The sequence below is a fragment of the Oryx dammah genome, unplaced genomic scaffold, assembly GCF_014754425.2.
Source record: "Oryx dammah isolate SB20612 unplaced genomic scaffold, SCBI_Odam_1.1 HiC_scaffold_18, whole genome shotgun sequence".
Taxonomy (NCBI): domain Eukaryota; kingdom Metazoa; phylum Chordata; class Mammalia; order Artiodactyla; family Bovidae; genus Oryx; species Oryx dammah.
In genome coordinates, this window is record NW_024070202.1 from 102838968 (window position 1) to 102852635 (window position 13668).

Here is a 13668-nt window from a genome sequence, read left to right on the forward strand (position 1 = left end):
GAGTTGGTGATGGACAGGGAGGGCTGGCATGCTGCAGTCCATGGGGTTGCAAAGAGTCAGACACAACTGAGCAACTGAATTTACTCAATGATGCAGTATTGCTCTTACAGCATTGTACTTTACTTCCATCACCAGTTACATCCACAACTGATTGTTGTTTTTGCTTTGGCTCTGTCTCTTCATTCTTTCTGAAGTTATTTCTCCAGTGATCTTAAGGAGCATGTTGGGCACCTGTTGACCTGGGGAGTCATCTTTCAGTGTCCTATCTTTTTGCCTTTTCATACTGTACATACTGTTTGTATTGAGAAATCTGTATGCAGGTCAAGAAGCAATAGTTAGAAGTGGACATGGAACAACAGACTGGTTCTGAATTGGAAAAGGAGTACATCAAGGCTGTATATTGTCACCCTGCTTATTTAACTTATATGCAGAGTACATCATGAGAAATGCTGGACTGGATGAAGCACAAGCTGGAATCAAGATTGCCAGGAGAAATATCAATAACCTCAGATATGCAGATGAAAGCACCCTTACGGCTGAAAGTGAGGAAGAACTAAAGAGCCTTTTGATGGAAGTGAAAGAGGAGAGTGAGAAAGCTGGCTTAAAACTCAACATTCAGAAAATGAAGATCATGGTATCTGATCCCATCACTTTATGGCAAATAGATGGGGAAACAATGGGAACAGTGACAGAGTTTATTTTCTTGGGCTCCAAAATCACTGCAGATGGTGACTGTCAGCCATGAAATTGAAAGACATTTGTCCCTTGGAAGAAAAGCTGTGACAAACCTTAATAGCATATTAAAAAGCAGAGACATTACTTTGATGACAAAGGTCCATCTAGTCAAACTATAGTTTTTCCAGTGATCATGTAAGGATGTAAGAGTTGGACCATAAACAAAGCTGAGCACTGAAGAATGGATGCTTTTGAACTGTGGTGTTGGAGTAGACTCTTGAGAGTCCCTTGGACTGCAAGGAGATCAAACCAGTCAATCCTAAAGGAAATCAGTTCTGAATATTCATTGGAAGGACTGATGGTGAAGCTGAAGCTTCAACACTTTGGCCACCTGGTGTGAAGAACGGACTCATTTGAAGAGACCGTTATGCTGGGAAAGATTGAAGGTGGGAGGAAAGGGAGCCGACAGAGGATGAGATGGTTGGATGGCATCACTGACTCAATGGACGTGAGTTTGAGCAAGCTCCAGGAGTTGGTGATGGACAGGAAAGCCTGGCATGCTGCAGTCCATGGGGTAGCAAAGAGTTGGACACAAGTGAGCGACTGTACTGAACTGAACTCAGTCATCTTATCCAGGAAAATAAAGGGTTTGCACTCTGTGTTGGTCTCCAAATTGTTTTTAAAACTGGTAAAATATGAAAACGTGAGCAACTAGTTTATCTCAAACCAAAATGACACTCTTGCTGGTGTTGGTATTATAACGGTTTTATTCAATGAAAAGCATACAATGGAGTCATAGTTATGGGCGGTAGGGTTTTTTTTAACATTAATATGCAATACAAACATATCATTTAGTCAGAATTACCTTACAAAATTACCTAAAAAGGAAATGGCTTTATGTTGGAGACATTTCTCAGTAAGTTCGTCATAATTTTTTTTTTTTTTTCATGTGAACACTGGAAGAGATCACCATTTCTTCACATGGAAATAGATGAAGTAATTTGGTTTCATTTAAGAGCCATGTTGCAGAAAACTCAGCCATCTTTCACCGGTGGAAGAAATGGTGAAATGAACTGTGCATTGAGAGACACGTGCACTGTGGAAATACAAACCATAGGAGAGTTAGGTCTCACATATTACAGCTTCTACAGGGCTCACTCTCACTCAGTGGTGGCATGTGGGCAGGCAGCACCCTTAGCACTGATGGTTCTCTCTGCTTTCTGAGCCTCCTTTTCCCCACTCCCACTTCACAGCAGGTTTGACCTGGTTTTTCTCAGTGACTTAACTATAGTTACCAAAACTAGGAATTTGGCATTGGCACAATACAGTTAACTAGACTACAGACCTTACTCAGATTTCACCAGTTTCTCCACGCATTCATTTTTTATTTTCTTTTATGTCTATGTGTATAATTAATTCTAGGACATTAAAAATACTTTTAAGAATAGTTTGGATTTACAGAAAAGTTGAAAAGAAAATACAAAGGATTTTCATATAGTTCTCACCCACTCTTCCCTGTAACATCTTATGATTGTATAGCAGACTTGTTACAACTAACAAACTAACTTTGGTACATTACTATTAACTGATACTGCATTTTATTCAAGATTTGCTTATTTCCCCCTAATGTCCTTTTTTTAGTGCCTGCATGCCAGGCAGGAGAGCAGATCACCTTTCGTTTTTCTGTCTCTAAGCTTATCTAGACTATGACAGTTTTTCAGATTTTTCTTGTTTTTTATAATCTTGACCACTTTGAGGAATACTGGTCAGTTACTTGTAAGAATGTCCCTCAGTTGAGTTTGGTGTTTTTCTTGTGGTTCCGTTTGTCGTGATGTTTATCTCGTGGTTAACCTATAACTGAGGTGACGGGCTTTTGAGAGGAAGTTTGCAGAGTTTAAGTGCCGTTTGTGTCTGTTTGTGTCAAGAGTAATGCTGCATCAATATGACTTATCACTGTTGGTGTCGACCTCGATCATGTGGCTGAGCAACGTTAGCCAGGCTTTTCACTTCAAACTTACTTTGGAAACGAGTCCCTAAGTACAGCTTTCGTTCAAAATGTGAGGGGATTTAAGTTCAACCTCCTGAGGGGTATTATTTACAGAAGTCATTTGCAGATTCTTTTGACAGGTATTTTATAATTTTATGGAAACAACATGAGTACTGATTCAGTCTAACATATCTGTTCTTCACAGGGTGGGAAGCCCCGTAAACACCGGAGGGATCGGCTACAAGATTTAATCGATATAGGCTTTGGCTATGATGAGACAGATCCGTTTATTGATAACTCAGAGGCTGTGAGTAATTTGTCTTTAATATAATAACACTTCTTTGTTTATTTGGGTAGTGGAATTCAAAGTTAAAGTAAATGTTTCAGCAAGTGTTTTTACTAATTCCCTTTTGATGTATGTCTAAATCATTTACAGTTTTGGTAATTCCCTGGCATTCCACTGGTTAGCACGCAGTGCTTTCTGGGTTGGAGCCTGGGTTTGATCCCTGGTTGGGAAACTAAAATCCCAAAAGCTACATGGTGTAGCCAAAGAAAAAAGTAAGTTTCCAGTTTTATGTGCTTACAAGTAATTGAGCCATCAGTAGTATACACTTCTCTTTGTGTACTTGAGTATGCATATAAGATAATTATAGTTAAAATTATATGTATAGGTTAAGTTTCTAGTAGTGGGATTTATTGATCAGAGAATATTTCCATCTTGAGGTTTTAATCGATGTTCCCAAGGGCAGGTATGTTTTGAAACGCCTTCCAGATCAGAACCATGAGACTTTGAAGACGGGGGCTGCTGGGTTGTAGTTAATCTGGCAAATACCTTGAAATTGTGCTTCATGGTTTTATTGCTGCCAATCCTTACTACAGTGGTGATAGTTGAATGCTATCCTTCATCACAGCCTGTTTTGGTGAAGCCCTACAGCTTTCCCCCTGGAATCTTCTTTCTCTTATACAAGGAAGAGGAATTCAGGAGAGCATTTCATGACTACAACAGTGCATTGGTCACGTAGCAAATAAATAAAGGCATGTCATGTTTAGGGGTTGGTAAGTTGTATGTTCTTACATTCTTTTCAGTGTGCTGGAATAATCTAATCCCTGCATTATGATATCCCCTGCACTGTGTAGTGACTACTTAGAATATACAGAAGGTGACACTAAGGTGGCTGTTAGACTACCCACAAATTAGTACCTCTTTTTCCTGTTACTATAGTGCTTGGTTGTGTAGAGGATGACAAGGCATATAGTGGTAGGAAAGTGATAGGAAGGACTTCCAGCACGAGGCATACATACCCTGTCATACTCCTGTGTTACTTTGGTTTCCTGACATAAACTGGTTTGCAGGCCTACTCTGTAGAAGTAAAATGTTGACAGTGTCCTTTGGAGTTGAGAGGACTTTGTGTTACCAAAAAGATTGTCAGGCTTTTTGTAGGTTCAGGCATGGAATGGTCGCAAAGAGTTTTGACCTTGATTTGACATTGAAGTCAAAAGTCCTGGGTTCTAGACTCCACTTGTTTTCTAATTCACTGTGGACCAGGAGGAAGTCTTTTATTCTAGCATCACCCAGTTCTCCCTGTTATGACTGACTTGTCCAGCAGCAGCATTATATACTCTGGGACTCAAGATAATGGCATGCTGCAAAGCCTGCATGGGTGCTCGGTCGTTTCATTTGTGTCCAGCTTGTTGCGATCCCATGGACCGTGTAGCCCATCACGTTCCCCTGTCCATAGGATTTCATAGGAAAGAATACTGGAGGGGTTTGCCGTTTCCTTCTCCAGGGGATTTTCCCAACCCAGGGATCGAATTCATCTCTCCTAGTGCTCTTGCAGGTGGATTCTTTACCAGTGTGCCACCAGGGAGGCCCATCGAAAAGCATAAAGCAAGTATAAAGCAATGGTATTGATGTGAACACTCTATGTAAAGTAGATTTTCAATTCTAAATAACCCAAGAGGAAACTCAGCCATGGCCATATATAAATGAACATTGCGTGTACTCAGGCTTACATAAATAGCATTAAAATTTTTTTTAAATTTTTTTTATTGAAGGATAATTGCTTTGCCAAATTTTGTTGTTTTCTGTCAAACCTCAACATGAATCAGCAATAAGAATACATATATCCCCTCCCTTTTGAACTTCCCTCCCATCTCCTTCCCTATCTCCCCCGCTCGTTGATACAGAGCCCTTGTTTGAGTTGAATTAATAAACCTAAATTTTTTAGAGCAGTTTGAGGTTCACAGAAAAATCGAATGGAAGGTGCAGAAATTGCCCACGTACTTCGCAGCATGCACTGTTTCCTCCATTATCAGTGTTCCCCCACCAGAGTGGTATGCTAGTCACAGGTGAAAAATCGGCATCAACATATCATCACCCAGAGCCCATAGTTGACCTTCAGATTTACTCTTGGTGTTGTACGTTCTATGGATTTTGACAAATGTATAATGACATGTATCCACTGTTATACTGTCATACAAGATAGTTTCACTGCCCTAAAAAAAATGCTCTACCTATTCATCCCTCCCTAACACCTGCAACCACTAATCTTTTTATTGTCTTCATAGTTTTGCCTCTTCTCCAGCGTCACACAGTTAGAATCATATGGTATGTAGCCTTTCATAAAGAGCATTTTTAGTATTTTCCTTTTGTAGCATTTCAAATATTTGAATAAAAGTGTTTTTCAAACTGACTTTTGCAAACTGTAATTTCTTTGTGTATCAATTTAAAGACTGGCTGGCATTTTCAAAGAGAATGAAATAGAGTAGGAGCTGTTATAGTAAGCCACTGATACATTATGCAGTTTTTATTATGTGTGTGTGTTTATATACGCAGCCACTGGGTTTTGATGGGTAGTGTATTTTCCACTTGGGCTGGTGAAGAAAATTTGCAAGCCACTGCTTTAATAAATGAGGATAAATTTTTTATGTATAAGTTTTTGTTATATATATAAATATATATATATATTTGTTATATATATGTATATATAACTATATAGTTACTGACATTTATAGGACAATTTCGGTCCCTGTTTTATAGGAGGAAATTGAACTAAAACATAGGTTGTTTATTGACTTGCAAAATAATTTTGCATCATTTTCTTTAACAGATTATTTCATTTTTATATGAAATAATTCAGTGATTCAAACATAAAACACTTATGAACCAACCAAATTATTTTCTTGTTTTTTTCCAATGGGTATATTGCCAATTGGGTTTTTGGTTTTTTTTCCTCTGCGTCACCCTCATGGGATCTTAGTTCCCTGACTGGGAATTGAACCTGGGCCCTTGAAAGTGAAAGTGCAGAGTCATAACAACTGGACCACTAGGAAATTCCCACTAGTAGGCTTTCTCTGTTTGTATATTATTCAATAGGGATTGAAAATAATCTGGTTCTGTTTCACTTTAAGAATTGTGTACTATTAATACTACTGTAATATCTGAAAATAAATGCTTTTGAAGATTATTTTTAGTCTAACATGCATGCTGCCAAATTTTAAAAAAACAAGGGAAATCTTTTTATTGTTGAAATAATAGCAGATATGATTAATGCTTTTATGTAGGTTATGTCTTTTAAATTTCACTAGAACTTAGTGAAGTAAGTAATATTGAATCTGTTTTACAGCTGCAAAGTTTTGACATGAAGTCATGTATTCTGGGTCACAATAGCTAGGCATCTCTGTTGGCAAAGGATCTAATAAATCTGGTTTGCAGGTTCAGTGATCCATCGTCTCTTAATACATAGTACTTAAAAGGCTAAAATTATTACAGAAGTAGAAATGTCATATACTCATGAAACTTATGTAAGGTTATAAATGAGTGTTACCTTAACAAAAACAACCCCAGAATATATCCTGTACCTTGCAAGAAGAAAAAAAATGCTTGGTACATTTATAACTCACAGTGCAGTAGAAGCTGTGTGTTAATCCTTGCTCTGTCACATTGGTTGTGTCACTTTCGTATGGTTGCCAAGTTTATCAAATACAACTGTAGTCCGCCTGGTTATATTTTTTTAAAAAGGCTAAATAAAATATGCATAAAGAGTTTGTTCTCCTGAAGAGTGTTTTGATAGGGAAAGCTCAGCAGAATACTGCAGAAGAAGATAGACATTGAGCACCTCCACATTGTCTGGTAGCCTGGTGATGCATGTGTTTCTAACGCGAGATGCTGCTTATGATAATGGATAGGTTGGGAAAACAGTCAGTGACACTGCCATAAACCAATACGGGTACTGTGGCAAAGTTCTTAACCTCTCTGAATTTGGTTTTCACTTATAAAATGGGAGTAATATTTGCCTTTTTTGCCTCAAAAGGGGATCAGGGGAACCAAGTGAAATAATTTATATGAGGAAGCTAAAAATTGTAAAGCATTATACAAGTTTATGTAAGCAAAAAGTGCAGGTGTATTTATCTTATCACAGTTACACATTTTCAAAATAATTCCTACAGAGACTTTTCACTTTATAAAAAACTTTACTTGTTTTTGTCTGCTCTGGGTCTTCATTGCTATGCGTGGGCTCTGTCTACTTGTAGCAGGCCGGAGCACCTCTCTAGCTGCAGTGCATAGGCTTCCCACTGCAGTGCCTTCTCCTTTGTACCACATCTCCTTTATCCATTCCTCTGTTGGACATGTAGGTTGTTTCCATGCCTTGGCTGTTGTAAACAGTGCTACAGTGACCATTGGGGTGCATGTATTCTTTAGGATCACGTTTTTCTCCAAATAAATGTGGAGATTCCTAACCACTGGACCACCATGGAAGTCCGGTCTTCTCACTTTTAATTCTTTACTCCTCACGTTACTCCTTTACTTACAGATAGTACTGGGCCCTTTCTGAAGGTCTTAGCTGTAGGTCTTTGTAGTAACCCCTCATTCAGTTTTGGTTCAAAATCATTAAATGTACAGTCTTTCTCCATTCTCCATGTAACTTAAGAGGATACAGTTTAAAATCACAAGTTTTGTGCTTAGTCTTAATATGTTTAACAAATATGTTCTGTATATTTTTTGCCCATGGCGAAAGAATTTTCCTTACAAATACGACTTTCTTAAAGACTAGTATATAATATGAAGAGTACCCTTAAGTAGAGTTCTGGGGATCCCAGGTAGCAGGTATCTTGCTTCTGTTAGATAAGTAGTTCCTTTTTTTCTCTTTTGCCATGAACACCTTCATTTACTTATAACTGACCTTCCATTAGTGCTTGTTTTTTCTTTTTCAGGTGAGATAAGATAAACCTTAAAATCCAGACTTACACAACTAGAGAAAGCCCATGTAGCCGTGTAGCAACAAAAGACTCAGTGCAGCCATAAATACATACGTACATAAAGTTTTAAAAAATTGAAGCCTAGAGGACATTGGCTTAATGTGATATTCTAGACCAGATCTTCATACTGATTTATACATTTGAATCTATTTTTCAGAGCAGTACCTGGATTCTCAGTGTATGCTTACTGAACAGGGCAGTTCTTTTTCTACTTCCCTTTAAAACTTATTTTTGTTTTATATATTAAAAAAAAAAATTCCTTACTTAAAAGCTTAGAACTAAGGCAGAAGAAATAACCTTTAATTTTTACAATCTATTTATGAATAAAATTATATATTAATACCAATATTGGTAAGAAATGAAGTTCATTTGTCATCTGACCATTTAGTCTTTTTTAACTTGTTTCGATTGCTCAGCAGAATCATTTGTCATTAAGAATAGCAGTGATTGTTAAGTTTTTCTCAGCACATGATATATTTAGAATTAGCTTCAGTGTTTGAGAAGTTTCTTTTTTTAACAAATACTGAATGATCAGAGCTCATTTCTGTTCCAGATACTAACTTTTTCTAAGTTTATTCACAGACATCTTCATTGCAGTTAGTTTTGTAGTTAAGATATAAGGAAGATGCTGACAGGATTGAATTTCTTTGACGTATTTATAGAATTAAATATAGTAAGATATATCTGAAAAATTTTTTTCAATCTAGTATGACGAATTAGTTCCTGCTTCTCTAACAACAAAATATGGAGGCTTTTATATCAATACTGGCACTCTCCAGTTTCGCCAAGCTTCAGATACTGAAGAAGACGATACCACAGACAACCAAAAGCACAAGCCACCCAAAGTGAGTTTATCCAACACTGCAACAGCAATGAGAGGATTCAATTAAAAAGATGTGGTTTTTGAATTTTACTTTTGCTTTACAGCTGTGAATATAAGGAAAAGTAAAATGCTAATCATTTTTTAATGAATTTATAGTTAATTACATGCTTTAAAGTAAAATTATATAATATGGGGAAATATATTCTTATATCATAATGAGTTATATTTTCTGTTAAAACTTCTCTCTCCATATGTAGTCTAATAATTCACTATTTCTGGATAAGGTTGTGGTTCTAGGATAGCTTAAGACTTAATATGGAAATGACCAGTTTAGCAGTTACTTGTTCTACGATGTAAAGCAAATTTTATAGAATATATATATTGTATTTGAGAAGTGAATAAAATGTCTTTAGATGTTTCCTGAAATGTGAGCCAAAGACATATTTGTACCAGAATTATCAAAATGTTTGTTAAAAATGTAAATTAAAAGGCTCTCCCCCAGATAACCAAAACCAAGGTTTGGGGGTTCTCATGGACCCAAAGAATTTGCATTTTTAGCAAGCAGTTCTAATGCACCCTAAAATTTGAGTAAAACCATTTTCCCTGGATGCTGGATTGATATCATCAAAGAGTAAAGCAGTAATATTTAGGTAAGTGATGTACTTTATCATTTTATAGATTCCCAAAATAAAAGAAGATGATATTGAGATGAAGAAGAGGAAGAGGAAAGAGGAAGGGGAAAAGGAGAAGAAGCCAAGGAAAAAAGTACCCAAACAACTGGGGTAAGTGAAATTAGACATAATGAGGGAACTAGTATTGTAGCATGACAAGCACTCTTTTTTAGAAAGATACATTTAACATTAATTAGTTCAACTTAGCTGGATCTAATTTAATACAGTATTTATAAATGTCAGTGACCTATTAACTTATTTTTAGTATTTATTATTAAATAGAAGTCATCTTAGAGACTTCAGGTGTTTTAGATCAGATTTACATATTTGTTCATGAAGTATTTTGCTCATTACAACATTTTATCAACAAGAACCAGTTTGAAAAATGGAACACGTTTTCTTAATTTTTTGCACTAAAATAAAGCTTAGATACCCGGGGTCTGAGAATTGGCAGTAATCTTTGTGTTAATGATTGATGGTCATTTTAATATTTTTTTAAAGTCATTGATTTTATTTAGCTATATTGTCACAAGCTATGTTGTCACAAGTCATAAGAGGGAATTCCTTGGCAGTCCAGTGGTTAGGACTTGGTGCTTTCACTGCCAGGGCCCGGTGCAATCCCTGGTTAGAAACTAAGATCCTGTACATTGAGAGGCACAGCCACAAAAAAAAAAAAAAAAAGGAGAGCGAGAGAGAGAAATGGAATAAAAAGTCATAAAAATAAAATGTACCTTGCAATTATGAAACTACCACTCTCCCTACTTCTCTTGGCTTTTTAAAATAGAGCCCAGGGACAACAACTTGTGAGAGACTGGATTTTTCTCCCCTCCTTAGCAGAGGAAGAGGTACATCTGAATTTGGGACTCTCAAAATCTCAAGAGTTAATGTAAGGACGTATTTAGCCCCTCCTATACATGAGATTGAGCTTCCCAGGTGGCGCAGTGGTAAAGAATCCACCTGCCAGTGCAGGAGACACAGGTTCAGTCCCTGGGTCAGGAAGATCTCCTACAGGAGGAAGTGGCAACCCACTCCAGCATTCTTGCCTGGGAAATCCCAGGACACAGGAGCCTGGCAGGCTGCAGTCAGTGGGGTCACAAAAGAGTCGGACACGACTGAGTGACAAACACACTTCCTGCATACCAGACACTGTCTGGGTTTTGGATATATAATAGTATGAAATGAAACACTGGCCTACCTTCAAAGCACTAATCATCATTTTTAGTTTCTGTAGTGCACATAGAAGCATATAAGCCAATGAAATTAGAAAAGATTTTTTAGAGAAACTGATGGCTAAACCAAGACCACCCTTTCCTTATAATCCCCACAGGGAGAAAGTTGTCACTGAAAATTACATGTATCTATCCGACACCCTCGGAAAGAAAGGGAAAGTGAAAAAGGATCAGAAGGGAGTAGCAGACAGAATGAGTTCTGGATAGATGACATGGTGATGAATGAAGGCTCACAGACTAACACAGAGGACTTTGCATTCCTTGGGGAGTTTGTAGCACGAACCGCCTGGGGCACCAGTTTGAAGGTGTACTGTGTAGGCTTCTCTGGTTGTTATTAAAGTCAGCTCTGTTTTCAGCAAAAGTGCAGTTCTTTACTTCATTAATTCTTTAGGTGACTAGTTTATAGATGTGACAAAGAAAGAACATTCCAAAAGGTGTAGAAGTTTAAGTTCATATACTTTCCTTTTTTCTTTTTTTGACTTGCGGGATCTCAATTCCCTGACCAGGGATCAAACCTGCACCCTTGGCAGTGAAAGCGCAGAGTCCTAACCACTGGACCAGAGGGAATTCCCTAACTTTGTATACTTAATAAACCAGAGCTCTATGCAGTGTTGTTTATTTCTGTTGACTTTATCCCTTTCATTTTATTCACTCTAATGGCCATTTACCCATCTGCCTTTCATAAATGACAGTCCAGATGATGAAGATGATGTTACTTTAACTCCATGCCTCCTTATTTCCATGGGGTTTTAACCTTTAAAATCATATATAGCCTAACTGATCACTATTTTCTTCACAGAGTTATGGCTCTAAATTCACACAAATCTGAAAAAAAGAAGAAACGTTATAAAGATTCTCTTTCTCTAGCTGCCATGATAAGAAAATTTCAAAAAGAGAAGGATGCATTAAAGAAGGAATCTAACCCTAAAACCCCAGTGAACTTCTCAACCTCCTCTCTGAATAAACCCCCCTCTGCTGCTGTAGCGTTGGGAAATGATGTCTCGGACCTGAATCTGAATAGTGCTGATCCAGACCTCCCCATCTTTGTTAGCACAAACGAACATGAACTATTTCAGGAAGCTGAAAATGCCCTAGAAATGCTAGATGATTTCGACTTTGACAGATTACTGGATGCTGCTTCTAATGGTAGCCCCCTCTCGGAGTCAGGGGGAGAGAATGGAAACACCACCCAGCCAACCTATGCCTCTCAAGTTATGCCCAAGGTGGTACCTACACTCCCAGAGGGTCTGCCTGTCCTCCTTGAAAAACGTATTGAAGACCTCCGTGTAGTAAGTGTGATAATTCTCTTGTTTTTTGTTTACTGCATAAACATAGCAATAAATACTTATTTTCAAGCAAAAATAATAACCTGTAATCCTAACACTTTTAAGTAACTTTATTTTCTATATTTCCTTTTAAGCATTGGATCTGTGCATAATCTTTTTAGGTATAGTTATAACATGGGAATGGCAACCCACTCCAGTATTCTTGCCTGGAAAATTCCATAGACAGAGGGACCTGGTGGGCTACGGTCCAGGGCATTGCAAAGGGTCGGAAGTGATTGAGTGATTGAACACAAATGCTCACATGACATGGATACAGTTCATTGTTTTATTACCTCACTTCATCTTACATTTTTCTGTATAATTTTCATAAATACAGTTTTTATTGGCTTACATAGCCTGGTAAAGAAAATACAGGGAAGGTAGGAACAAATAAGTGTACCTGAACTTGGTCCAACTGTGTTGACTGCTAGTTATTCTACAGTTGATTTTACCAGCTAGTCCTGACCCACTCATCAGCTTCCGTAAGTGCACATTCTGTTCTCACTAGACAAACTTTTAAGAGTTGAGCTTTTAGCATTTCACAATGGATTCCTCTGCCGATTGACTTGGATACATAATCTCTGTTTAGGTGCAGATTCAGGTGTGTGAGTACACTTTTTCCTTTAATCTCAGGGAGATATTATTTTGACTTAAAATTTTCCAAACATAGCTTAAAATGCCCCCTCCCTTTTTTGCTACTACTTTGGCATGTTTTTCTAAACCCATGCCATGTTTTTAGTCCTCTTTTTAAATTTTTTTCCCCTGATTACAGAAGTTATATATTCAATATAAGTTGTATTTTTCACTTAGGGAGGGAAACATACCCGATAATCAGACATTTTCCACCCCCAGGATGGGACAACCACTATTAAACTACTTATTTTTCTGGATTTTATTTCATGCATTTGCAAATATGTTATTAAAAATAATTATTGTGATTATTAAACATTATTAAATAATAAAAATAATTGTTAAATAAAAATTATTAAATAAGATAATCCTGTCCATGGGATTCTCCAGGCAAGAATACTGGAGTGGGTTGCCATTTCCTTCTCCAGGCGATCTTCCTGACCCAGGGATCAAACCCAGGTCTCCCGCATTGCAGGCAGACGCTTTAATCTCTGAGCCACCAGGGAAGCAAATCATTGTTAACAGAAGTATATTCTATAACTTGTTTCTTCTAGGGTTATAGTAGCCATTTAAATCACATTGTAAATTTATTAATCATCTCCATGTTGTATTTATTTCTCTTAACTCTTTCTAAATTTTAAGGATCTGATTGGGGAGCAAGAGATCTGTCTAATTTTTCCAACAGGTGACTCATGGATTCTAATTATCAATTTTATTCTTTTTCTATTTTTTGTTCTTTAGCATTTCTTCTGAGCTCATCGCTTATTAAATTCTCTAAAATTTTTACTTATTTTCAGGTAATTTGTTAGTTCAGGACTTAAAGAAGTATGTTCAAGTATCTCATTTCCAGTGTTCTTAGGTTATGACTTGTATTACCATAATCTTTGCTTTTTGTCTGTGCTGTGGTGTTTGTTGGCCCATACAGTTCTTGCTGGCTAGATCTCTGTTGTGATGTGTATCATTTGAAGATGGCCCTGTCTGTGCTGTTAATGTTTCTTACTGCAAATTCAGTATTGTCTGATTTTACTGTGGATTCCTTTCTCTTTATTTTTGCATGGAATAGCTTTTC

General features: G+C 37.2%; 1 protein-coding gene across 1 annotated transcript in view; it reads left to right on the forward strand.

Moving 5' to 3' along the window:
• The window catches only part of UBN2 (ubinuclein 2), a 57138-nt gene that overhangs the window by 16039 nt on the left and 27431 nt on the right, over positions 1–13668 (forward strand). The window contains exons 3-6 of the mRNA XM_040259968.1: positions 2868–2969; positions 8629–8766; positions 9423–9526; positions 11444–11933. Coding sequence (XP_040115902.1) covers positions 2868–2969; positions 8629–8766; positions 9423–9526; positions 11444–11933 — 834 coding nt within the window. The remainder of the gene's footprint in view (positions 1–2867; positions 2970–8628; positions 8767–9422; positions 9527–11443; positions 11934–13668) is intronic.